The sequence below is a fragment of the Eptesicus fuscus genome, chromosome 6, assembly GCF_027574615.1.
Source record: "Eptesicus fuscus isolate TK198812 chromosome 6, DD_ASM_mEF_20220401, whole genome shotgun sequence".
Taxonomy (NCBI): domain Eukaryota; kingdom Metazoa; phylum Chordata; class Mammalia; order Chiroptera; family Vespertilionidae; genus Eptesicus; species Eptesicus fuscus.
This window is the reverse complement of record NC_072478.1, coordinates 28,156,954-28,184,524: the sequence shown is the minus strand read 5'-3', so window position 1 is coordinate 28,184,524 and position 27,571 is coordinate 28,156,954. Positions and strand designations below refer to the sequence as shown.

Genomic DNA, 27,571 nt, shown 5'->3' with positions numbered 1-27,571 from the left:
TGGAGCCCCAGTCTCTCACCTGGGTTCAAACTCCAGACCCGCATGGGTGTTCTTAGATCTCTATGCTTCTGTTTTATCACCTGTGAAACGGGAAGCCTCATGGGGCTGGGCAATGATTCAATAAAACGATGGGTGCAAGAGCTCTTTGCAGATGGATCTGAAATGCTGAACATGGGTGAGGGGTTGTTATGATGATGATTGTCCAGTAAAACCTCCATCCATGGCTCTCCTTCAGAATTCATCCCTGCTTCAAGCCACACTTGATCCCATGGGGACAACAGAAGCCACACTCCGGATGGAAAACGTGGAGGTGAAGGACGAATGGCAGGATGAAGATCTTCCCAGGTACAGCTCCCAGGTGTCTGTGTCAGCCGTGGAGGGAGTGGGCCCAGCACTTCTCCGCGGTGGGGTGCAGGAGAACTGCCAGTTGACCAGGCCAGGCCCATAATGAATATTTGCTACATTATTTAAGATTGATTCCCACCCCACCCCCTACCCCTGAAAAGCTCCCATTTCCACACTATTTTGAGAATTATAAACATTCTTGCAAACCCATTTCATGGACTATTATAATAGTCTTACCTGGGTTCCCATGAATCGGGTGATAGTGTATTTTTACCTGCAGCTGTCAGAGGGAGTGTGTCATACCCCTGCTTAAACCCCTGGGGCAAATGCCCATCCCACAAAGAACCCGGGGTTCAGCTTCCACCTGCTTCTTTGAGCTTACTCCCATTGCTATCTGTCCCCTTCATGCCCCTCCAGCCCCAGTAGCTTCCTTCCAGTTCCTTACCCGTATCTGGCTGCCTCTGACTTTCAGACTTTGCACTGGCTGTTCCCTCTGCCTGGAACACTCTTCCCCAAACACCCATGCCTCCCTCATCTCCTTCAGGTCTCTGCTCACAGGCCACCTGCTCAGGGAGGACCTCCTGGCCCCTTTATCACCCTCCCCCAAGTTTCTGAAGAAGGGCACCCACATCCTAATCACTGAAACCTGAGAATGTTCCGTGAATGGCAAAAGGCACTTTGCAAGTGTGATTAAGTTAAGGAGATGATCCTGGGTTGTCCAGGCGGTCCTTATAAGAAGGAGGCAGAAGGAGACTTGACTACAGAAGTAGGAGCTATGATGATGGAAGTATAACAGATGGGAGTCATGGGAGAAAGGGGCCATGAACCAATGGATGCGAGCACCTCTGGAAACTGGAAAAAGCAGGAAATAGACCCTCTTCTGGCCTCTAGAATCATACGAGAATAGATGTGTGTTGGGGTAAGCCACTAAGTTTGTGGTAATTTGTTATAGCAGCTGTAGGAGACCCATACTATCTACTACATTAGACATTTTATATATTTCTCTTTTTTTAAAGTCCATTTCCCCCCCCAAAGGGAACTCCACGAGAGCAGGGGCCTTTGGTTTGACCACTGCTGTATGCCAGCATGAGGACAGAGCCTGGCATACAGTTGGTGCTCAATAGATAGGATGAATGAATCACAGTCACCAGAAGGAATAAAAACGAGTAGGAAGAAAGCCCTGAGCAGCACCCACTGCTGACATGCAAGAACCACCAGGCCCCTCTTCTCTTCTCTCTCTCTCTCTCTCTCTTCTCTCTCTCTCTCTCTCTCTCTCTCTGTTTTTCCTCCAGCGAGGCGTTGCTTGTATAACACAAACCATCTTCAGCACAGGCTCCCTATTTCATTGGTTGGATACAACCACTCATCTCCCTCCCCCTTTAATGCACGGACTTTACCCCCAGGAGATGATGACCAAGAGTTAGTTACATAACCATCTGGGAAGGAATAGTCAGAGACTGAACATGTTCACCCTGGGAAAGAGACTTTAAAGAGGCTCTCCGGCTCCAGAAATCTGTTGGCAAGGGCACTGAGGGCAGAAACTAGGCTGATGAACAACAGGCATGAAAGGGACGCAGGTTTGTCACCCTCAGTACTGGTCCGAGATACACTTTTTACAACTGGTCCCGTTCAGAAGCTAACCGGGCTTGTGGGAGGTCCTGGACTCCCTATCGACTGTATCCGAGTGGGAGCTGCGATGTGGAGGGCGTGAGCCCCAGGTGAATTTGAATTTAGGCCTCTCCCGAAGCTAGCCATTTTCAGTCTATATTTTGCACAGGTGTGTGTGGTTCTTTATAGCGAGAGGTGCCAGTTCTCAGAAGAGCTGAGCATCTCTTGTCTGCTCAGTACCGTCGTCTGAAGCAGTTTGTCTCCGGGAAGAGAAGTATTTGGGATAAGAGATGCCCACTGCATTAGGGCCAACCTCCTGCCCTTTCACCTTTAGGACGTCCTTTCCTCTCCACATTCCCTCCCATAAGTCTTCCTCTTCCGCTCTGTACCATAGGGAGTGCTACTGCCTGGGGAAGGGGTCTCCTGACACCCAGACTTGGCAGTTTGGGCAAATTAAGGATCGTTTTCTAGCAAGGAAGTCCTGCTGTAGTTAGGAAGACTCTAGCCCGGCCAGTGTTGCTCAGTGGTTGAGCCTCGACCTATGAACCATGAGGTCACGGGTTTGTATTCCCGGTCAGGCCACATGCCCGGGTTGCAGGCTCAATTCCCCAGTAGGGGGTGTGCAGGAGGCAGCCGATCAATGATGCTCTCTCATCACTGATGTTTCTATCTCTGTCTCCCTCTCCCTTCCTCTCTGAAATCAATAAAAATATATTTAAAATAAAATAAAATAAAAAGGCTCCCAAATGGGCAATAAGTGGCTTTGAGAGCAGTCACCTGCTCCTGTTGCGAGGGAGGGGTCTGTTTCCCATAAAAAGTGGAATCAGATGGGGTGATTGCAGTGGGTTCCTTCCAGCACCAAATGTCTGGGTTCCGATGGGTCTTGGATCAGTCTTAGCATCTCTGGCCTCTGCTGAGACCAAAGCACTCCTGGGTCTGGACTTTGAGAACCTTCTGATTCAAACCCCAACAGGCTTGCTCGGCCACCTTGGGCAACTCTTCAAGCATCTGTGGGCCTCAGTTTTCCTATCTGTAAAATAGGGGCAATCATCCCTGGCTCAGGAAGTTGTGAGAACTCAATGAGGTGTGTGGGGCTGGATGGTTAAGGTGGGCTGTCTAAATGATGAAGGCTGCCCAGAGTCATTGTCACCCTCAGTATTGTTCCTATTAGGTTTTTAAAAAATATATGTTTGATTGATTTCAGAGAGGAAGGGAGAGGGAGAGAGAGATAGAAACATCAGTGATGAGAGAGAATCAACGATTGGCTGCCTCCTGCACGCCCCCACTGGGGATCAAGCCTGAAACCTGGGCATGTGCCCTGACCAGAAATCGAACCATGACCTCCTTGTTCATGGGTCAATGCTCAACCCCTGAGCCATGCCAGCCGGGCTTTTCCTATTTGTTTGTGTCTTGTTCACTCTAGTACCTTTTCCGGCCCCTCTCCCAATATTTTAAAAGCTAGCCCCTCTCCAAAGTGTTATGGAGACAAAAATGGGGCCGATTGCAGTTGCAAATGTGAGTTTCGAGTAAGTTTCCCCCAGCTGCAGAGGGTCCCTCTCTCTCTTCAGCAGTTCAGTGTTTGCAAGAGAGTGGCCTCGCTGTGCAGCCCTGGGTGGTGAGTGTGCCTTGGCCACGGCTTCTGTCTTCCTCATTCTGGAAGAAATGAGTGCAGCTCCTTGATGCTGCGTCCAGCTGCATTTCAACATAAGCACCTCTGTCTGAGGCCAGACAACCCACAATTCTACTCCTTCCAGCTCAGTGAGCCCTTCCCCGGGGCGTCTCCACACTTCCGGTGGCTGTTGGAGCGCTTGCCCTGTGCCCACAGCCCCCTCCTGCTGCCATTATCTTGCAGTCTCTTCCTTCACTTCCTGCCCTCCTGCAGATCCTTATGGAGTCTGAGGTGAGGGCAGCCTGGGGATTATCTCTCCCACTGCCTACTTTTCTCCTTTAATTCCGTCTAATGATCTGCACCGACTGTACGCCCGGCCCTGGGTGAAACGCTGGGGACACGTGGAGAACAGGACAGCCCCCCTCAGCCCGGGCCGGCGAGGCTCAGTGGTTGAGCATCGGACCAGGAGGTCACAGTTTGATTCCCCATCAGGGCACATGCCCGGGGTTGCAGGCTCGATCCCCAGTATGAGGCATGCAGAAGGCAGCCAATCAATGATTCCCTCTCATCATTGATGTCGCTCTCTCTCTCCCTCTCCCTTCCTCTCTGAAATCAATAAAATATATATATAAATATATATATATATTTTTTAAAAAAGACAGCCACCCTCATGGGTGCTCACAAGTTTGGGGCAGAGACAGGCTGTCCCCTTTAACCTTACAACCCACTGAGAAATTGCAGGTGGGTTCTTGGCCCTTGGAGAGTTCTGGGTGGGGTCTGAGCAGGTAGAGGCTGAGCATTCCCAGCAGAGAGAGCAACACACGTAAAGGCCTTGAGGCGGCAGGAGCAGGATGGGGACCGAAGGAAGACTGAGTGGAGAGACGGAGAACCAGGGTAAAGAAGGGCTTGACCAGGGTCTCCTAGCTCAGGAGAGGCAGGTGCAGGTGCAGATGTCTGACTGGTGCATCAGCCAAGTGGCCGTGGGTTCTGCTTGTTTATAAACTTTTATTCTGCTGTAGCCCTGATCTTAACAGAATAGCTACAAGCAGGAAGCAGCACTGGAGGCAGAGGGAACAGGATGTGCCATGGCACTGGGGCAAGGAAGACCTCAGCCTGGTAAGGAATGCAGGATGAGAGCCCAATGGGATGAGGTGGGAGGGTTCACAGACGCCACCTCCTGAGGGATGCCCAGGTGAGGGATTTTCGAAAAATATATTTTTATTGATTTCAGAGAGGAAGGGAGAGGAGAGAGAGAGAAACATCAATGATGAGAGAGAATCACTGACCGGCTGCCCCCTGCCTCCACACTGGGGATCAATCCTGCAACCCGGGCATGTGCCCGACCGGGAATCAAACCGTGACCTCCAGGTGAGGGTTTTATTTCTTTTCTTTTTTTAAAATATATATTTTTATTGACTTTAGAGAGAGGAGGGAGAGAGAGATAGAAACATCAATGATGAGAGAGAATCATTGACCGGCTGCCTCCTGCACGCTCCACACTGGGGATCAATCCTGCAACCCGGGCATATGCCCTGACTGGGAATCGAACTGTGACCTCCTGGTTCATAGGTTGACGCTCAACCACTGAGCCACGCCGGCCGGGCGAGGGATTTTATTTCACCCTGAGAGGGTGCGTGCATTTCCTGGAGCTGCCATAGCAAAGTACCGCCAACTGGGTGGCTAAAGACACAGAAATGGATTCTTTCCCCGGCTGGAGGCTAGACACCCAAAATCAAGGTGCTCCCTCTGAGGCCCTCAGGCTCTAAGCGGGGATCCTTCCTGCCTCTTTCAGCTTCTGGTGCCTGCTGGCAGTCCTTGGCATTCCTTGGCTTGTGGACACGTCACTTTAACCTCTGCCTCCATCTCCACATGGCCTTCTCCTCTGAGTGCCTGTATCCACGTTTTCTTCTCCTTATAAGTACACCACTCATCGGATTCAGGGCCCCCATCATCCAGTATGACCTCAACTTAATTCCATCTGCAAAGACCCTGTTTCCAAACGGGTCACATTCCCAGGCAGTGGGGTTAGTAACTGAGTTACCTGCCTGGGAGGACACCATTAGCCCCTACAGAAGGCTGAAGCCACACCGTGTGCCTTGCTCATATGCAGGGGCGCCCAACTTTTTCCATGGGCTGCCCATCGCTGAGAGCAAGCTCTACCGAGAGCCACCTGCATCCACCTCGGGTTCGTGGCAAGGCTTTAGCTCTGCGTAATTCGAGGATTTCCTGGGACTTGGGGAAATAGCAAGGTCTCACCTGCCCGGAAAGCCACAGCCCTGTGGCCCGGCAGGGTGGGTATTTGCTCTGCCTTTGTCAGAAGCCGTGGCCTTTCCTCCAAGGAGTCCAGAGTCCTGCTGAGTCGGCTTCTCCAGTTCTCCAGCGTAAGCTGGAACATTTATTAAATATCCATTGCATTCTATGGGCTGTGCCAGGCGCCTCAGCCTCATGACCTCCTTCCACTCCCAGGACAGCACCTCCCCCTGGGTCCTGCCTTTCTGCCCACCCACATCCTCCATCCACTCTCCCTTCCCCGCTGCTCTCTCTGCTCCGGACACGCTGGTCCGCTTTCTGATCTGTTCCTACAACTCACCAAGTTTATTCGGCCTCAGAGTACTCGCACCTGCTGTGCCTTCCATCAGAATGTCCTTTCCTCAGTCTTCCCATGATGCCAGCCTCTCGCCTTAATCTCCATTCAAAAGTCACCTGCTCGCCCTACCCGGTTTGGCTCAGTGGACAGACCGCCAGCCTACGGACTGAAGGGTCCCGGGTTTGATTCTGGTCAAGGGCACATACCTCGGTTGCAGGCTCCTCCCCGGCCCGGCCCTGATGGGGGCTTGTGCAGGAGGCAACCCATTGATATGTTTCTCTCACATCGATGTTTCTCTCTGTCTTTCCCCCTCTCTTCCACTCTCCCTAAAAATCAATAGAAAGATATCCTCGGGTGAGGATTAGCAACAACAACAAAAAGTCACCTGGGCAAAGCAGCCTTCCCTGGCCACCCCTGATTGCACCCTGCCCCCTCCTCCTTCATCTCGCTTATTTCCCTTGTTGGAACTATCTGCTTTATTCATCTGTTTATTTACTTGATTATCATCTTCCTTCCCTTTTGTATCAATCAGGGTTCTTAAGAAAAAAACACAGAACCAGTTGACTTTCATTACCTATATAATACATATTTGTATGGTTGTATTTATTGTTGTATATATTATTAATTAATATATACTATTATTGTGTTTATTTATATTATGTATGTACAATTATACATATAAGTATGTATATTTTATTCATAATATAGATATGTTTTAACATATTCTTTTGTATATATGATTGTGGATATTATATATATGATTTATTCCAAGGAATTGTCTTGCTCAATTGTAGGGCTGTCAAGTCTAAAATCCATAGGGCAGGCTGGAAACTCAGGCTGGATTCAACGCTGCAGTTTTTTGTTGTTTTTTTTTTAACATATTTTTTAAATTGATTTCAGAGAGGAAGGGAGAGGGAGAGAGAGCTAGAAACATCAATGATGAGAGAGAATCATTGATTGGCTGCCTCCTGCATGCCCCCTACGGGGAATCGAGTCCCAAACCTGGGCATGTGTCCTGACCGGGAATGGAACTATGACCTCCTGGGTTTATAGGTTGATGCTCAACTACTGAGCCCTGCAAGAATTCCTTCTTCCTCAGGAAAACCTCAGGCCTTTCAGTTGCACGAGGCCCACCACATTGTTGAGGATAGTCTCTTACTTAATGTCCACGGATTACAGATTTGAGCTATATCTGCCTCATACCTTCCCAGCAACACCTGGACTAGCATTTGATCAGTAACTGGGTACTAGAGCTTGGCCACGTTGGCAGAAAGCTCCTCACAACCCCCCTCCCCCAAACTGTGTGTTACCATCTGAGCCCTGTACATTTCCCAGAGCCCAGGCACCTAGGAGATTTGTGAAATTAGTGAGAAGTGGTACTTGCCTTATTCTCATTTTACGGACAAGGAAAACCGAGGCTCAGAGAGGGAAGGGAACCACCGAGCCGCAGAGCGCTGGAGAGCTGCAGAGCGGTGTCTGCTTCCAGCGCTCTCAGACATGCCCACCCGTTTACTCAGTTCCTTGGTTTCCTAGTCCCAGTCGCTGAGCCGTTGGATGCTTTCCTCACCTTGTCGTTTGGGCTAGATCGGTGGCCAAGTAGGATGGATGTTCATGCACCGTCCAGGGTTGGGAGGCTGAATCACATCCTGATGAGAATTGAAGACCGTGCTGGCTACACAACAGTGCGGTTTCCTGTCAGGAGGAGTGGGTGGCCAAACAGGGCTCCCTGCTCAGCTGATGAGAGATGCTCCCCAGGCCAGAGGGCTGCTTCCCTATTGTCCTCCCTCGGGTTGATGTGCATGTGCGGACTGGACACAAGGGGGCAGTAAAGGGCAACGTCTGGAATGAGCTCTGCCAACTTCAAATTCGGAGGGGGTCCTCTAGCCCAGCCTCAGTTTCCTCGTCTGTGAAATTGGCTTCTGCCTGCCTCATATGGCTGCTGTGAGGGGCAAAGGAGACCATGCCCTGGACATTCCAACCTGGCACACAGCGAATGCCCTGTCCGTGGGGTAAGTTATGATTCTAGCTGATTCCAGAACAGGAATTGCGGCCTCCGACGTTGCAGGGTGCCGGGCAGGCAGCGTAAATGAGAGAAGGAGCTGGAAGAAAATTCCAACACCCAGCTGAACAGGAGAGGCGGAGCGGCGGCTCCTGGTGGTGCTTGCCACATGTAAGGGCAGATCTGATTCAAGAAAAGACAGAAAGCTAGAATTTCTGTGTCAGATCTCTGATATAACAGCCCATTTAAAGTTTTTAAGTGCTGTGTGGGCGGGGTGGAACTAGGGGTGGCGCATCTGCCATCAGTCTGCAATGTGGGGCCACCTTGCACAGGGGCAGTGTGCCTCCTGTACTCCGGGACCCTGGACCCAGTCATGAGTCCGCAGCCCCGCCCCGCCCCCATGTTGAGAGCAAGGGTGGCAGCTACAGAGAAGAGGAACAGTGCAGTGCGTACATGAAATGCCTCTTTAAAACCTTCTTCTGACTTTATTAGAAGCTTGCCTTTATTAAAACAAACAACAACACACAATTGAGCCCGGCCGGCAGGGCTCGGCGGTTGAGCATCAACCTATGAACCAGAAGGTTACGGTTCGATTCCCGGTCAGGGCACATGCCCCGTGTGGGGCGTGCAGGAGGCAGCTGATCAATGATTCTCTCTCATCGTTGGTGTTTCTATCTCTCCCTTCCTCTCTGAAATCAATTAAAAATATTTTTAAAAAACACACAGTTGAGGTGAAATTCACATAACATGAAATTAACCCTTTAAATGCACGAATTAGTGGCATTTGGTGCACTCACATGTTGCGCAATCATCACTTCTGTCTAGTTCCAAAACATTTCTATCACCCCAACAAGGAGCCCTGTCCCCCTCAGCAGTCGCCTCACACACACACCTTCCCCCAGCCCCTGGCAACCACTAACCCACTTTCTGTCTCTAGGTGTGCCTGTTCTGGGCATTTCACATAAACGAATCACATACTAGGTGGCCTTTTGTGTCTCTCATCTCTAAGCATAAAGTTTTCGAGGTTCATCCATGTTGCTGCATGAGTCCGTGCTTCCTTCCTTTTCATGGCTGCATAATATTCCATTGTATGGCTGGGTCACACTTTGTTTATTCATTCATCAACTGATAGCTACCTGGGTTGTTCCCACTTTTTGGCTATTGTGAATCATGTTACTGTGACCATTTGAGTGTGGGTTTTGTGTGGATGGCTGTCTTCGTTTTCTTAGGGCCTCTGCTCTATTTTTGACCTCCAGGAGAGCAGGGCAACATCTGATTCATCCTTTACCTCCAAAACCCATCAAAGCACCTGGAAGGGAGTGGTTACTCAAAGAACATTCAATGCGTGGTGAATGGGAAAAGTGGGAGGGAGGAAAAGGAAGAAGCGTGGGTAGGTCCCACCCTGCAAAGGGTACCAGATCCTCCCCTACAAGGAACAGAGGCGAGGGATAAAGAGTTTTTGAAAAGGAAAGGAAAGAGCATTCTACCGTCCTTCCCAGTCCAAACAGCCCCCCTTTCAGGTGAAGTGGCAGAAATGAACGAAGGCTGTACTGCTTCCCAGAGTCCGCACGCCCCACAGCTGGAGTCGCGGACAGCCACGTGCACTCTGCAAATCCTCCGGCCTGGAATTGAACAGGTCCCCGGGGAGCACAGGACCTGGAGCTCGTGGGTGAAGCTCAGGCAGTCAGAGCTGTTGCTCCAAACAAACAGTCTGGGCATTGCCAGAGAGACAGGTCTCATTCCGCACATTTGTGTTCCACCAAGCCTTTAAAGGGGCACAAATGCATAGGTGGCAGCATTTTTTTAAATTTCTTTTTCTGCATATAACGAATCCTAAAGATCCCACCAAAAAACTATTAGCACTGATAGATAAATTCAGGAAAGTAAAAGAATACAAAATAAATATCCAGAAATCTGTTGCACTTTTATATACCAACAATGAACCATCAGAAAGGCAAATTAAGAAAACAATCACATTTACAATTGCGTACAAAAATGCCTAGGAATGAATTTAACCAAGGACGGAACAGACCTGTTTTTGGAAAAGTATAAGGTGCTGAACAAAGAAATTAAAGAAGATACAAATAAATGGAAGCACATACCACGCTCGTGGGCATTGTTAAAATGTCCATACTACCCATAACAATCTATAGATTCAACTCAAATCCTATCAAAATACCAATAATATATTTCACAGAACTAGAACAAATAATCAAAAAATTTGTATGGAATCACAAAAGACCCTGAATAGCCATAGCAATCTTGAGCCAGAACAACATTTGAGGAATCATGCTACCTGATATCAAACTATACTGCAAGGCATAGTAATCAACACAGCATGGTACAGGCATTAAAACTGACATATAGGAACATGAATAGAGAGCCCAGAAATAAACCCACTCCTACGTGCTTAATTAATATTTGACAAAGGAGGCAAGAACATACAATGAGGTTAAGGCAGTCTATTCAATAAAATGGTGTCCGGTTCATTGGACAGATGCAGGCAAAGAAATGAAACTAGCCTACTTTCTTATACCATATACTAGTACAAGAGTAAGCTCAAAATGGACTAATGACTATATGTAAAACTCAAAACCATAAAATTCCTAGAAGAAAACATAGGTAGTAAAATCTTTGACATTTCTATATTTTTTAAAAATATATTTTATTTTCAGGCATTTCTCTTAGTAATACCTTTTCTTTTTAAAATATATTTTATTGATTTTTTTACAGAAAGGAAAGGAGAGGGATAGAGAGTTAGAAACATCAATGAGAGAGAAACGTCGATCAGCTGCCTCCTGCACACTCCCACTGGGTATGTGCCCATAACCAAGGTACAGGCCCTTGACCGGAATCGAACCTGGGACCCTTGAGTCTGCAAGCCGACGCTCTATCCACTGAGCCAAATTGGCCAAGGCAGTAATACTTTTTCTGATCTACCTCCTCAAGCTAGGGAAACAAAAGAAAAAATAAGCAAATGGGACTACTTCAAACTAAAAAGCTTTGCAAAAGAAACCATCAACAAAACAAAAAGACAACCCACTGAATGGGAGAACATATTCACCAAGGATACATCTGATAAGGGGTTAATGCCCAAACTTTATTTTTTTTTTTTATTTTTATTTTTTTTACAGAGAGGAAGAGAGAGGGATAGAGAGTTAGAAACATTGATGATAGAGAAACATCGATCAGCTGCCTCCTGCACACCCCCTACTGGGGATGTGCCCGCAACCAAGGTACATGCCCCTGACCGGAATCAAACCTGGGACCTTTCAGTCCGCAGGCCGACACTCTATCCACTGAGCCAAACCGGTTTCAGCCCAAACTTTATTTATTTATTTTTTATTTATTTATTTTTTTGTCTTTATTTGATGATCTTAAACAAGTTACCGTTCAACATTGAAGCCAAACTTTATTTTTTTTAAAAACCTCATACAACTCAACACCAAAAAAAAAAAAAAAAAACAAACGAACAACCTCATTAAAAAATAGGTAAAGGACCTGAATTGACATGTCTCTCAAAGGGACATACAGATGGCCAATAGACAAATGAAAAAATGCTCAACATTACTAATCAGCGTAATACCTTAATAAAAAAAAAATGGAGGGAAAAAATAAAAAATAAATAAAATCACAAGAAAATATCACCTCACACCTGTCAGAATGACTATACTAATAAAAGGGTAATATGCAAATTGGTCAGGACGCCCTCACAGTAACAACCAAACAGCAGGCTGCGTGTGGTGACCAGGCTGGCAGAGGTGGGCAGTGAGGGGCGACCAGGCCAGCGGGAGGGACAGTTAGGGGTGACATGTAACATTTAGTCCTCACCTCTCCATAGGCCCCTCTGGGCTGTGACATTTTCTCAGACTTTCCTGGTTTTGGGTGACTGACAGTTTTGAGGAGGACAGGTCAGGGATTTTGTAGAATACCCCTCAACTGGGAATTTGTCTGGTGTTATTCTCAGGACTAGACCAGGGTGATGGGTTCTGAGAGGAAGACCCCCCAGTGAAGGGCCCTTCTCATCCCATCCTATCCAGGGTCATGTGTCAGCAAGACTTATCACTGCTGCCCTATCCTGTTTGGCTCAGTGGATAGAGCGTCGGCCTGCGGACTGAAGGGTCCCCGGTTCGATTCCAGTCAAGGGCACATGCCCAGGTTGTGGGCTCGATCCCCAGTAGGGGGCGTGCAGGAGGCAGCCGATCAATGACTCATCATTGATGTTTCTACCTCTCTCTCCCTCACCCTTCCTCTCCGAAATCAATAAAAATATATTTAAAAATAAAAAAGACGTATCACTGTTGACGTTGACCTGAGCCCCTGGCTGAGGGTGTTGGCCAGGTGTCTCCACGGCAGGGTCACTCTCCCCCGCTCATGCTGTCCTCCTTGAAAAGAAGTCACTCTGTCCAGCCTGCATGAAAGAGCAGGGAGTTATTCTCCGTCTCCTGAGGGCAGAGCATCTGCTACATTATTTGGAATTTTTCTGTGTAGATAAGTTGTCCCTCCTCCCCTCTAGTTATTTATTCCATCAGTTCTTTAGACCCATATGGTCTCGTGGACATTTTATTTTACACTTTGGCTTACAATCCAAATAATTGTCCCAGCCTTGGCCATGGAGAGCCCTTCCGGTGGACTGCTATGTCCATTGGATAACTTCTTGCAGCATCTGAACTCTGCAGTCACCCCATGAAGAACGTTGCTTACATCCCAGACAGTGTACAACCGTGTGACCCCGGACGAGACCCTCCCTCTCTCTCGGCTTTGGCTTTCCCTCATAGAAAGACAATATACATTATGTTCTCTGCAGGGAGCCCTCCGGCACTGGGGCTCTCTGATTCTCTGTGCTGATGCACAGATGCATTTTGTGCCAACAATTCCCAGAGCTAAAAGGGTGCTGTTGCTGTTGTTGTTGTTGTTGTTGTCTGAACTCCATGCTCCGATTGCGGATTTTCGGTGCCTGGTGATGGATGCCCCCCCTGGCTGGGTTCACAGGCCACTCCGGGAAGAGACGGGGATGGACGCGCTTGGCAGCCCAGCAGAAGACACATCCTGTGAGTTTCCACGCATGCAGAAAGGGGCGCCCTGCCCAAGACTGTAGAAATGTCCGGGGCTGTGACTCCCGAGTGGCATGTCAGGAAAGGGGGTTGTTCTGCCCCGAGGCCTGCCAGGAAAGCAGCTGTGGTGGGCGAGACACACGTGGGCGCCGTCATGGAGTCGGCACAGTGGTGCTGCTGAGTGTCCTTGAGCTGGTCACCCAACCTCTCTGTGCTTCCAGTTTCTCATTTACTGAATATGGGGAGTGAGCCTACCACACCATGGGGTGCAGCTCCCACCAGGTCAGGAAGTGGAGAGGAGGAGAAAGAAAGAAAAAGCCCCTGTTGTGTTTTGCTTCGGTTTTCCTGCTTCCCCACAGCCCCTCCCAACACGCTGAACTTCAACGGAGCCCACCGCAAGCGGAAGACGCTGGTCGCCCCGGAGATCAACATCTCCCTGGACCAGAGCGAGGGCTCCCTGCTGTCGGACGACTTCTTGGACACCCCCGATGACCTGGACATCAACGTGGACGACATCGAGACCCCCGATGAGACGGACTCGCTGGAGTTCCTGGGGAATGGCAATGAGCTGGAGTGGGAGGGTGAGTGAGCCCGAGGTTTGCTCGTGGCACCTGCCTGGCCCCACATGGCACTCAGCAGCCTCCTGGCTTCTGGGGCCAGCTCAGTAGAGCAATTCCTCCATCCCTACTGGCTCAGGTAGGCAGGTACCCCGACTCAGGGCTCACGGGACACCCCCAGATCCACCTGCCCCTGCAACGCCACGCATGCTTTCCTTGTAAACCTGGGTTGTTCGGGGGGACATTGTTCTCAAAGCTGACCGAGACCAAAAGGAAGTGCCTCCAACTGACCCCACAGTGTTTGCGGGGCATTTGCTCAGGAGCAGCTCTCAACTGCGACGTGGGGTGTGGAGGGAATACGGCAGGAAGAGAGGGTGCCCGCCTGCACGCACGCTGGTCAGAGACAGACGCTGGGTAATGAAAGGGGCGCGTGAGGTCATAGCAGCTGGCCATCAGGGCTATGAGCGACTCAGGGGAGGTGAAGGCCTAGGGCAGGGGTCTCACCTGAGGGGTGATTCTGCCCCCCAAAGAACACTTGGCAATGTCCGGTGACATCTATGGTTGTCACAACTGGAGGTGGAGACCAGGGGTGCTGCTCAACACCCCACAGTGCCCAGGACAGCGCCCCACAGAGAATGATCCAGGCCCAAACCTCCTAAGTGCTCAGGGTGAGACCCCCGGAGCTGGGGTAACTGGGTGTGGGGGACTCCTCTGGAAGGGTGGTCAGAGCAGGGCTCGCTGGGGAGGTATTAGCTGATCTGACATCTCAAGACAAAAGCACAGGTCAGGTCAGAAAGACTGGACGGTGGTGGCCCTGGGGATGGAATGAGAGCCGCAGAGCCTGCTGGGTGGGTGGGTGTGGAATATAAAGGGAGGAAGGGGCCAATGGTGATGCCTGGGGATGGTGGGGGCCTGAGCAGCTGGGAATATGGCTGAGTCACTTCCTGAGGCAGGAAGCCTGCAGGGCAAAAGGTGGGAAAGAGGAACCTGGTAGTCAGAGATGTTTTAAGAGTGGGCTGGAGCATGGCGTCCAGGCCGAAGCGGCGCGCCGTGGGCAGTGGGACCCCGCAGACGCCTGGCGCCCCGGTGCCGTGCCACGAGGAAGAAGAGAACGAGGAGATGGAGGACCAGGGCGACGACGACGACGAGGACAGCGACGAAGACAGCGACGAGGAAGAGGATGAAGACGACGAGGCCGTGGGCGAGGAAGTGAATGTGGAGTTTGAAGCTTATTCCATCTCAGACAACGATTATGACGGAATTAAGAGATTGCTGCAGCAGCTTTTCCTAAAGGCACCTGTAAACACTGCAGAACTAACGGAGCTCTTAATCCAGCAGAACCACATCGGGAGTGTGATTAAGGAAAGAACTGGCGGAGGCACAGAGGACCAACAAGCCGTGTGGGAAGTGTCACTTCTACCTTCTGATCAGCAAGACGTTTGCGGAAGCAGGAAAAGGCAACTCCAAAAAGAAACAGAGCAGCCAAAAGGAAGATGAGTTAATGTTTGCAAATGCAGAGGAAGAATTTTTCTACGAGAAGGCAGTGCTGCGGTTCAGCTACTCCGTCCAGGAGGAGAGCGACTCGCGTCTGGGCGGCAGGTGGTCCTTCGACGACGTCCCGATGAAGCCCCTGCGCACCGTGATGCTGGTCCCGTGTGCCAGGATGGGCGAGGTCATGGCTGCGCTGGAAGAACATCTGTCCGTCTAGCCCTTTCCCACCCAGAGGGTGTGCTTGTGTTTGTAAAATCGCCAGGAAGCCCAGGGCAGCTTTCCTGAGAAACTGAAGACTTTATTTACGTTTAGCTTCTCTACACAAAGTAGGGTCCTGTCGCCTGTGTCTGTGACACGTTTACAAAATAGCGTTTAAAAATTTTTGGTCAAATTATGAATGGCTGGTTAAAAACCTTCCCCATAAGAAGAAAAACGTGGAGTAGTAATTTAAAGAACTCAATAAAAACTATTATATTTTATTTTTAAATAATAAAAAAAAAAAAAAAAAAAGAGTGGGCTGAGCAGGAACGATGCCCAGAGAGGGGAAGAAGGCGTGCAAGGTCACACAGCAAGGCGCTCGCAGACTTGAGCTCTCCCCAGGTTGGCTGCCTGACACCCACCCTGGGCACGTTCCTGTTTGCCGCGGCTGAAAAAAGTTCTTTGGGTGTGACTCTCTGACTACCAGGTCCCTCATTTTCCCCCGGGCTCTGCGGCCATGGGCAGCAGAGGGAGCGGGGAGAGGCTGGGACGAGACATCAAACTCAGGCGTCCCTTCCAGATGACACCCCCGTGGCCGCTGCCAAGAACATGCCCGGGGCCAGCGCCGATCTGTTTGGGGACGGCACGGCGGAGGATGGCAGTGCTGCCAACGGGCGCCTGTGGCGGACAGTGATCATCGGGGAACAGGAGCATCGAATCGACCTGCACATGATCCGGCCCTACATGAGGGTGGTGACCCACGGAGGTGAGGCCGCACCCCTGGGGCCCCCTCCTGACTCCAGCTGGGCAACCGGAGCCAGTGGCCCTCTCTGAAGCCCGGTCTCTTCAGGAGCCACGGGGAAGCTGAGCTCTCGTCTCTGGGTGGGTGGGGGTGAAATCGCATGAGGATGAGACCTGGGTGCCGGGTGCACGTGGGGGTGCCTAGGAGGATGGCTGGCGTTGCCTACCAAAGGCAGAGACAGGTCAGGGGCATGGGGCGGCTCAGAGCTTGGAGCTCCGCGAGGGCTCTGCCCATCTCTGCCTGGGCACTCACTGGCTGCCTCCCCCCAGGGTACTATGGCGAAGGTCTCAGTGCCATCATCGTCTTTGCTGCCTGCTTCCTCCCAGACAGCAGCTCTCCCGACTACCACTACCTCATGGAGCACCTCTTCCTGTAAGTGGCTGCCGGCTGCACCCCAGCCACCAGCATTCCTGAGGGTCCCGGCAGAGGGCTGGACCAGGCTGTGAGAGCCACGTTGGGAGGGGGCTCTGCCTGGCACCAGGCAGGGGCTGGGCCACCAGCAGACCTGGATCTGAGTTCCCGGCTCACCCACTGGGCCTCATCGGTGCAATCATGGTCGTCATCGTCACTGTCACGTATTGAGTACTCACTATGTGGCAGCCACGAGGCTACGTGCTGCGTACGTGATAATGCATTCCATCCTCACCCTCACCCTGCGGGGTAGGCGCCTGCCATTCGACAGGGGCAGAGGCTGAGGCACAGACAGTAAGTCACTTGCCCAAGGACACACAGGTACCGTTTCATTATGACGGAGACAGATAACACATGTAAAGCACCGGGCAGATGACAGGCAGAGCTCAGTAAGTCCTGATTACTCACTGTCGTCATCAGGAAGATTTCCTTCTTACACGGCGGGACCTGGGTGCCAGGTGGGCCAGAGGTTGAGCAGGTACCTGTGAGAGGTCAGAATGGGAAGTGGCCTGAGAGACCAGGGAACCCAGCCTCCCAATTACAGACGGGAAAGGAGAGGCTGAGAGAGAGGAAAGGATTTTTCTGAAATCCCTCAGAGAGAGAGAGAGAGAGAGAGAGCCAGGAGGGACCCCAGGCCCCTAACATCTGGTGCCGTGAACTACCCACTGTGGGCGCCTGATCCCCAGCTATGTCGGGGGCTATTGAGACCCATCCCCAGAATTAGTGGAGATAGTAAGTGAAGCCATGCATATAAAGCATGGCACATAGTAAGTGCTCAATTAAATAGTAACTGCTATGCTCATTATACTCCATGACACAAATCTGGGGTGGGCTAGTGTTAATCACATCCACCCCACCTGGAGTATGCTGGGACAGCCAACAATTCCTGAACAGGTGTGGCTGGCACGGCTGGGCCAGGGGTAGCAAAGGGAGCACGTGCCACAGGACCTGGGGCTTCCTAACTCAGGACCGCTCTTACTGGGTTGTCTGTCCTCTGTGCCCCATGACCAGGTATGTCATCAGCAGTCTGGAACTCCTGGTGGCCGAGGATTACATGATCGTGTACCTGAACGGTGCCACCCCCCGGCGGAGGATGCCCGGCATCAGCTGGCTGAAGAAGTGTTACCAGATGATCGATAGAAGGTGAAGGGGCGGGGTGGGGCCCGCCTCTGGTGCCAGGGGACCCGAGCAGGGCTGGTTCGAGAGGGAGAATCTGGGGCCCTGAGGGAGAATCTGCTCCATGCTCCCCCAGCTTCTACTGGTCGCTGGCAGTCCTTGGTGCCCCTTGCTTTGTAGATGCCTGACCCCAATCTCTACCTTCATCTCCACGTGGCATCTCCCCGAGTGTGCGTCTGGGTCTTAAATTTCCTCTTTTTACAAGGACACCACTAATCATGGATTAGAGGCCCACCCTGCTCGGGTCTGACCTCACCTGAAATCATTCCATCTGCAAAGACCCTGTTTTCCTGATAGTGTCCCATTCTCAGGACCTAGGGGTTATGAATTTGGGGGGAAGTAGGGGGATGCAATTCAACATGACAAATTAAAATTGCTCAGACTCTAATTTAGGAGAGAGACAGCCCCGCCACTTGCAAACTCCACCAAGGGGCTTGGCTTTACTCTGCCCTCTCCCTGTCAAGTGGTGGCGCCTCCAGGGAGGACGAGGAGGCAGCCCCTCCCCCCCCAGGGCTTGCCCCAGGAGCCCATCTCGCTTCTTCTGCCTTCCCACGCAGATTGCGGAAAAACCTGAAGTCCTTAATCATCGTCCACCCGTCCTGGTTCATTCGCACTGTGCTGGCCATCTCCCGCCCCTTCATCAGGTGAGATTGCCACCTGCGTCCAGATACCCACGTGGGTTGTGTCTCTTATTTTTAATCTGCATTTCCCAGCCTCTCTATGCTAAATGCATGTTATTAATTTACACCCTTTTCAATCACAGGTATTGTTATTAAGCGATAAAGACGAGAAAAATAATTATCAGCTCTCGCATATTGAATGTTGGATATACCTTTTATCATTTAACCCTGAGACGTTGGTGTAAGCATGTACATTTCATGGATGAGGAAACTGAGGCTCAGAAAGGTCGAGGAACTCAACCAGAGTCACACAGCAAGGTCACTAGCCCCCCACACTCCCCGAGAAGGGAGCCCAGCTCCATTCACTCCGGAATTTGTGGGGGAGCCATTTAGGATGCCAAGAGGGTCTGACCTACTCCCGGCCAATAATTCAATGATCCAGCCCGTGAAGCCCCGCTTGGGATCGATGATTTACCAAAAGGACTCACAGGACTCAGAAAAGCTGGTATACCCATGGTTCCGGTTTATTACTGCGAAAGGGTGAAGGTTAAAATTGGCAAAGGAAACGGGTGCATACGGGAGTCTAGGAGAAACCGGAAATGAGCTTCCAGTTAGCCCCTCCCAGTTGTGCCCAAAGCCCTTCTCCTCCCAGTGAGCACAGGTGACAACTAGGAAGCTCGCCTTGGTGTCCAGGGTTTTCCCGGGCTGAGCCACACGGGAACAGAGCACCAGGTGGCCGAACTTACTCGGTCTTCAGCGACTCCAGAGATCACACTGACATTACATGGCTCAAGGCCCCCACCATAAACCACACCATTAGCATAGACTACATGGCAGGATTTGAGGCCCCAGGTAACCCAAGACACTCTTACCAGGCAGGACAATTCTGAGCTTATAGCCGATCTCCTACGAGTACCAAGAGCCAGTTCTTTCTTTGCAATGTGCAGGGTTTGGGTCCTCCAGGCCTGCTGGGCTCGCCCTCAGATGCACAATATAGAAGCACCTGGAAAAACAAAGCAAGGAAAACCAAATTTGGCGTGTTACATGCCCTAGTCAATCACATCAAACTGAATGTACACTTAACTTAATATCATGCCAAACATTGAATTGAGTCAAGATCCTTCTTCATTTCCACATTCCCAACTAAGAATCTGTGATGCGTTTAAGAGTCGGGCCCAGCCCGGCCAGCGTGGCTCAGTGGTTGAGCGTGGACCTAGGAACCAGGAGGTCACGGTTCAATTCCTGGTCAGGGCACATGTCCAGGTTGTGGGCTCAATCCCCAGTGTGGGGCGTGCAGGAGGCAGCCGATCCATGATTCCCTCTCATCATGGATGTTTCTATCTCTTTCTCTCCCTCTCCCTTCCTCTCTGAAATTAAAAAAAAAAAAAAAAAAAGAGTCGGGCCCATGCTTTGCCTTGAAGGATTTGCAAGGAAGCAACTTCAGGCGCTCTGTGCTCAAGGGCTCATAATAGTGAAAGCAGGTGAATAATACACTAACCATGGATCATTTGTGCTAATGATGAACCCACTGGGCAAAACGGAACTGCCTTCTGGCCTCAATATCCCATCATCCAAGGCAGATCATTCATTCACTCTTGGTTGCTATTCCCATGGCAAATTTTGAGGATCTTGTTTTGAGCTTTCAAAGAAAAAAAGAGGGGAGAAAAATGAACTTCTCCTTTTAAAAGCCGAGGAAACTGGCCCTGGCCAGTGTGGCCCAGTTGGTTGGACATGATCTGGGGCACTAAAAGGTTACAGGCTCAATTCCTGGTCAGGGCCCGGGTTTCGGGCTCGATCCCCAGAAGGGCGTGCAGGAGGCAGCCAATCTATACTCTCACATCAATGTTTCTCTCTCCCTCTTCCTTCCTCTCTCTAAAAGTCAATTTTAAAAATCTATAACAGAAGCCGAAACCGGTTTGGCTCAGTGGATAGAGCGTCGGCCTGCGGACTCAAGGGTCCCAGGTTCGATTCCGGTCAGGGGCATGTACCTTGGTTGCGGGCACATCCCCAGTAGGGGGTGTGCAGGAGGCAGCTGATCGATGTTTCTCTCTCATCAATGTTTCTAACTCTCTATCCCTCTCCCTTCCTCTCTGTAAAAATTCAATAAAATATAGTTTAAAAAAAATCTATAACAGAAAAGCTGAGGAAAATGGAGACCAATCCTGACCTGCAATCCAACCCTGAGGTTCTGTGATTGTATCTCCAAGAAAACCCCGGCATTTTCCATGCTAATCGAAGGCTGGGGATGTGCTGCCTCTGAACTGGAATTCTCCCCCATGACAGCGCTCCCCCCAACCCCCGCCCCAACATGAGACAGAAAGCTCAGCTCACAGGCAGACTGCGGGTCACAGCGGAGATGCGGGTATCTGTTTGCAGTGATGGGCATGGTGGGTGGGACCAGACCCTCATGACATAAGTTTTGCCTGTATTTATAGACCAGCACTCAGAGCAGCAGGTGTTGGCTCTGAGCACCACAAAGAAATCCTTCCTAACAAATCCAATCAGCCCGCCCTGAGCCTGCGGAACCCGGGCGTATTCAGGCACAGAGCAGACAAACCCAGTGAGACTGGTGGGGACACGATTCCTGCCCGGGTCTGAGATCCACTCTCTACCTCTTCACCCTTTACCCTCTGTCACACCAACTGGAGGGAGGCCTTGTGCTGTGAGAATAATTTTTTTAATAAAGAAATGCATTTGAACTGCACGAAAGCAGTTGGCATTGTTCATTCCAGTACACAAGGCTGCTCTGTGACTCCCCATGGGAAAACTCTGTCTTTCCCAATCAGTTACCATTGGCCTCTGCGAAGAAACTGCTTTATTTTCCCCTTATGGGCACTGTGAGCTGCTTAATTCACCACTGAATGCCAGAGAGCTGGAGCTGAATTTTTTAAAATATATTTTATTGATTTTTTTACAGAGAGGAAGGGGAGAGGGATAGAGAGTCAGAAACATCGATGAGAGAGAAACATTGATCAGCTGCCTCCTGCACACCTTCTACTGGGGATGTGCCCACAACCAAGGTACATGCCCTTGACTGGAATCGAACCTGGGACCCTTCAGTCTGCAGGCCGATGCTCTATCCACTGAGCCAAACCAGTTAGGGCTTGAGCTGTATTTTTGTCTAATATCTAAAAATATATATAAATCTTGATACTCTTGTAGACCTTTCACTGTATCTTCTTTTATTATTATTACTTATTTTCTTCTGTTTATTTTAAAATTTATTATTTTTTATTTAGCAAACTTTTTAAAAATATTTTTTATTGATTTCAGTGAGGAAGGGAGAGAAAGAGATAGAAACATCAACGATGAGAGAGAATCATTGATTGGCTGCCTCCTGCACACCCCCCACCGGGGATGGAGCCCACAACCCTGGCATGTGCCCTTGACCAGAATCCAACCCGGGACCCTTCACTCCGCAGGCTGACACTCTATCCACTGAGCCCAACCAGCTGGGGCTGTTTTCTTCTTTATTGTACTGTTGTATTCTCTTGGCCTTACATTTCGCATTGTTAAACTTTTTTCTTTTCCCTTGTAAAAAGTGTATTTTACATATCGCCAAAACTAGATTTAAGTTGAAAAAATATTTTTTAATAACCGTGAGTTCAAAGCAGCGTGCTGGTGACAAAGCACAGCCTGGTCCGGCAGCCTGAGTCCATGTTTGGACAGGATGAAGCCATTCATCCCGAAAGAATGGAGGGTGAATCAGCAGTCCCACGTGTGCCCTTCTGTGCCCAAATGACAACTGGTGTTGTCCCCAGCAGGGACGAGTGTGCCAGGAAAGCATTCTTGGGAAAATGAACGCAGAGGAGCAATTCTTAGGTGGATGAAGAGAATACTTAGTCTATTAGAACCTCTTGCCTCTTTGCTTCCTTTAAACAACTGCATCAGATTAGTGGGGATCAGGGCCAGGACCGTTCTCCTCTTGCCAGGGAGACCCCAGGCCTTGCTCTGTCCACCCCACTAGGGGTAGAGGGTGGCGATTGGCATTGGGTGGGGAGGGAGATTTGAGCGTAGGTGCTCAGGGCATCCTCGAATTGGGTTATGCGTGCCACCCCGTCAGCCATCGCTCCTTCTGGCTCTGGGTAACCACATCTTCTCCTGGCAGCGTCAAGTTCATCAACAAGATCCAGTACGTGCACAGCTTGGAAGAGCTGGAGCAACTCATCCCCATGGAACATGTGCAGATCCCAGACTGCGTGCTACAGTAAGTGTCCCCATGCCCTGTGAGTGCCCCCACCTGCATCCTCAACACCCCCAGGCTCCTCAGGTCCCCACTCAGCTGCCCAAGAACCAGATGTGAGCGGGAGAGCAGCAGGAAGGAGGGAATCAGTGAAACAAACGTGTGTGAAGTTAGGAAGTACAGTGGGCCCGGGGACCTAGTGCGGGGCAGGGCCAGCAAGCCACAGCCCACAGCTTGTTTTTATAAATAAAGTTTTATAGGCACACAGCCACATCCATTTATTAACAGATGGCCTAGGGCTGTTTTCAAGCTACAACTGAATTGAGTTGGTGCAACCAAGACTGGCCTGCAAAGCTGAAAATAGTTACTCTCCGGCCCTTTACAGAAATATTTTGCCCTAATGGAGGGGTGTGTAGACCAACCCACGTCAGTGAGTGTGTTGCTTTATCATGGCACTGTTCAATCACTGGGTCAGGCCAAATGTCTGCTGAGTCGCATGGACACCAGGTGCTGGGATACATCAACAATACAGATCCTCCCTGCCCTGGGGGCTTGCAAAGCAGCTGCAGGAAACAGGGAAAGGCAGCATGTTGTCAGCTGCGGCTGTACTTCCTGCTCGGAAGCCTGGTTTATGTTCAGAACTCCCTGGGCAGTGTGCGGGCAGGGAAGGAGGGCTGTGTCTGACAGGCCGCTCCTCCTCTCTTCCAGGTATGAAGAGGAAAGGCTCAAGGCCAGGAGAGAAAGGTCTGTGCAGAGTGGCCCTGTCCGGGCTGGGGGCGGGGGGCTGGCGCTGAGCTGGGCCTGCATGTGGGGAGCAGTCAATGGCTTTGGCTCTGCAGGGACCAAGGTCACACTAGAGGCCCTGCACTTCTCACGAGAACTTGGAGTCAGACCCGAGTTCAAATCCAGATTTCCCTACTGAGTCACAGAATGACATTAGGCAGATAAAAAGTTCACAGTGACCTTGGGGGTTACAGTGAAAAATCAGGAGCAGTGTAGCCCACTTGCAAAAGTGGTGGGTTCATGGTGATCTACACTAATAAAAGAGTAACATGCTAATGGACCGTACCTTCGTGGCACCCACCAGCCAATCAGGAGTGAGTATGTAAATTAACCTAAACAAAGATGGTGGGTTAATTTGCATACGCAGGCACGACAATGCAAGCGTCCCGCCCCGCCCCCGGCCACTCCGGGCCTCTGGGCAGCGTGGGAAGGCAGAAAGGCGGCTCTAGCCAGAGCGAAGGTGGTGCCGGCAGCCAGGGGAAGGAAGGCCCATTCTTGCACGAATCTGCGTGCATCGAGCCTCCAGTCATGATGATATATATTAAGGTCTCCCTTTACAGAGGCAACACAAGCCCCACACTCACCACAACAGACCCAGACATGCCCGTTTAATACCTTATTGGCTCATTTTTCATTAATAAGATCCAGTATGTCACAGACCTTCAAGACTATTCTGGTCCCACCCAATTATAGAGCCCTTACTTAGCCCATCGCCTGGATACTTTCACATCCCTTGCCCCTCAAAGCCAGGCAGGCCCATATACTAACAGCATCTTACAGCCTGGGTATGTGAGGCTCAGAGAGGGCAAGGTACCTGCTCATGGCCACTCAGCAAGTCTGTGAGAGAGTTGGGGCTTTCCACAGGTGGGAAGCATGTATCATTGCCTGGCTCTGTGCTAGAATCCAGGGACACAGAGGCGACTGAGAGAGATTCCTCGTCCAGAACTTTCTTTAAATGGCAAAAAAGAGGGACACCTCACCCAGTGAGGAAAGCGGGTCATGATGTCGGCAGATGAGACACATCACGAGCAAAAGTATGCCAGCTTCACACAGCGTCATTTAATCATGACAGAGGGCAGCATGGAGGAGGCGAGGCTGGAGGGCAGGTGGGGCTCACCATCCCTTGCCATTCGGGGATTTTTCCTCACTCCTCTCCTAGCTCTTCTCTCCTTCCTTCCTTCTTCCTTCATTCCTCCTTCCCTTTCTTCATTCATCCTTCATGTCATTTTTTTTAATTTTTTACTTGTAGTAAAACTCACATAATGTAAAATTCACCATTTTAACCATTTTTAAGAGTGCCGCTCAGGGGCACTAAGTACATTCACATTGTTGTGCAAACATAACCACCATCCATCTCCCAAACTCTATCTTCCAAACTGAAACTCTGTCCCCATTAAACACCAACCTCTCCCCCAGCCCCTGGCCCCATCATCTGCTTTGTCCCCACGGATCTGACTCCTCTGGGGACCTCACACAGGGGAGCCGTACTGTTTCCCACACGGGCTGCACCATTCACCTTCCCACCAGCAGTGCACAGCGTTCCAGTTCACATCCTTGTCATGACTTGTTACTTCCTGTTTTTATGTGAGTAGGCATCTTAATGGGCATGAAGTGGTAATAATATCTCTTTCCTTTTTCTTTTTCTTTCCTCCTCCTTCCTGTCCTCCCTCTCCTTCCTCTCTCTCTCTCTCTCCCTCCTCTCTCTCTCCCTTCTTCTCTCTCTCTCTCTCTCTCTCTCTCTCTCTCGCTCTCGCTCTCGCTCTCTCTGATTTGTACTCCTCCTGCCTGCCAAGCTTTAGCCGTGAACAGGAATAGAGACTAACACAGGCAGGGCACCCACCTTCTGCCATCTTAGCGCAGGGGAGCCGCTTCCATGGAGCACATGCACAGATGCCTCTGAGGGATAGGCTGAGATAAATGCTCAGAAGGGATGGTTCGGGGTCTTTGCCCCGCCCCTGTCCCCCCTTCCGCACAGCTGCCTCATCTTCGTTAACCCCTGGGTGGCCACTTCTCACCACCCTCCCCGGCCCCGAATTTCCTGCGGCAGCAAAAACCTCACTGCTCTCAGGCCACCGTGGGCCCAGGTCAGAGAGGCCAGTGGCCGCCGAGCTCCCCCTTCATCCACACCTCATCACCCCTAGTCTCCTCTCTGTGTCCCCAGCGCAAGGCCGCAGCCGGAGCCGGTCCTGCCCAGGTCGGAGGAGAAGCCAGAGGCGGCGCCCGCGGAGCACAGGTAAATAGGCCGGTGACCCCAGACGAGAGCCGATACCCACCGGGCCTGCCGGGCCCTCCAGAACGTCCGATAAAAGTGATCACGATGTTAGCGTGTTTCATGATCCCCATGTTACCAGGATGATGAAACGCAAACACGGGTATGAACCAGCCAGCAGGATGCTTACCCCACCGGAGATGCTCCGTGTCGGGGTCACTTTTCCCTCCACCCTCAGCTGTCCCATCTGGGGCCACTTGCAGAGGCCGCTATTTAAATTTAAATGAATTAACAGTAAATAGCATTTGGAAGTTCGCTCCTCGATCTCACCGGCCACGTGTCAGGGCTCAGGGCTCCTGTGCTGGACAACGTGGACACAGAACATGTTACTTGTCGGCGTAAGGCCCTTCCCTTCTCCTGGGTTCTCCTCACTCGTTTATTTTTAATTTGAGGTGAAACTCACATAGCATCCAATGAACCATTTTAAAGTACACCATTTAGCCTGGCCTGTGTAGCTCAGTGGCTGAGCGTCGACCTATGAACCGGGAGGTCACGGTTCGATTCCCAGTCAGGGCACATGCCCAGGGTTGTGGGCTCGATCCCCACTAGAGGGCGTGCAGGAGGCAGCTGATCAGTGGTTCTCTCTCATCATTGATGTTTCTATTTCCTTCTCCCTCTCTCTTTCTCTCTAAAATCAATAAAAATATATTTTTTAAAAATAAAATAAAGTACACCATTTAGTGCATTCAGTACCTCTCCTAGTTCCAGAACCTCCCATTAGCCCAGGGGGAGACCCTTAAGCAGTCACTCCCATTCCCTCCCTCCCCCTTCCTGTTTTAAAATCCACCAAATAGCGACTGAAAGTCCTTAAGCGCCTGGCCCTGGGATATGTAGACAAATGGCCTGGCCCCGGCCCCTCCCTCGCCTCTGGAAATCCTTCCCAAGTTTCCTGTGTCTGTCAGGTCTGCCTCCTGCATGTGACCCTTGTGAAACCCTCCTTCTCTTGCTCTTGGGGTCCCCAAGGGCAGTGGGTCTATCTTGGGACCATTCCCTCCTCTTCCCTGTATTCAGGACAAGCCAAGCACAGGGACCACGGCCAGTGATGCCACCGAGAGACAGAGTTTGGCTCTCAGAGGAAGGTCCCAGTAGGTGACCTTGGTGCCAGTCCCTGTGGCTGTGTTTGGCCTCTCCAGACCTGGTGGGTCCCGAGCAACATTAGTGGCTTTGCTTCGTATTAGTGAAAGGCCTCGGCCCATCTCCTCCTGACTGCCTGTCCTGGCTCATTTGTCACGCGGCAGACACACGCTGACACTTGCTTTGTACCAGATGAAGCTGAAGCTGGGTCAGCCCTCATGGGGCTCACAGGCAAATGCCCAGGCTCCCCCAAATAGGCAAATAATGCTAAGACTCCTTCCCTCTTCCATAGGTCTGCTCCGGTCACAGAAGATCAGGAAACAAGGTGGGTAGGAAGCAGGGCAATCTTGGAGCCTTTTTTTTGAAATGTTCTGAGTGGAGCCCACCCCAGCCAAAGGGCGCACCGCCTGCCCACAGCCATCTCAGTGTCCCTGCTTGGTTCTGGATGCCAGGAAAGCCTTCTTGTGTGTCGGGGTCCTGAAGACCACCCTCGAGTTCAGTGGTTTGTGAGAACGACTCAGAACTCAGCAAAGCTGCTATGCTCATGGTGACAGCTTATGACAGTGGAAGGGTGGAGTCAGGTGAAAGTCAGCAATAGGACAGCCCTTAATTCTCCCAGTAAAAATGTGGGCAACACACAGGAAGTGTTACCAACCGGGGACACTCACTTGAGCCCTGGTGTCCAGGGTGTTTACTGGGCTCAGTCACAGGCACAGCTGACTGCCCTTCCTCTCCAGCCCCTCCAGAGGTCACGCTGACACCTCCCACCCTGAATCCCATTGTTAGCATAGACTACCTGACGTGA

The 27,571-nt window shown here is 50.9% G+C and overlaps 1 protein-coding gene across 1 annotated transcript; it reads left to right on the top strand.

Moving 5' to 3' along the window:
* Window positions 1–268: 268 nt before the first annotated feature.
* ATCAY (ATCAY kinesin light chain interacting caytaxin) lies at window positions 269–27,571 on the top strand. The gene is made up of 13 exons (XM_054718358.1): window positions 269–345; window positions 13,141–13,199; window positions 13,562–13,783; window positions 16,029–16,214; window positions 16,520–16,622; window positions 17,673–17,804; window positions 18,395–18,481; window positions 22,566–22,664; window positions 23,349–23,384; window positions 25,585–25,656; window positions 27,059–27,091; window positions 27,250–27,347; window positions 27,504–27,571. The coding sequence occupies exons 1-13, from the start codon at window positions 269–271 to the stop codon at window positions 27,569–27,571; spliced, it is 1,272 nt and encodes a 423-aa protein (XP_054574333.1).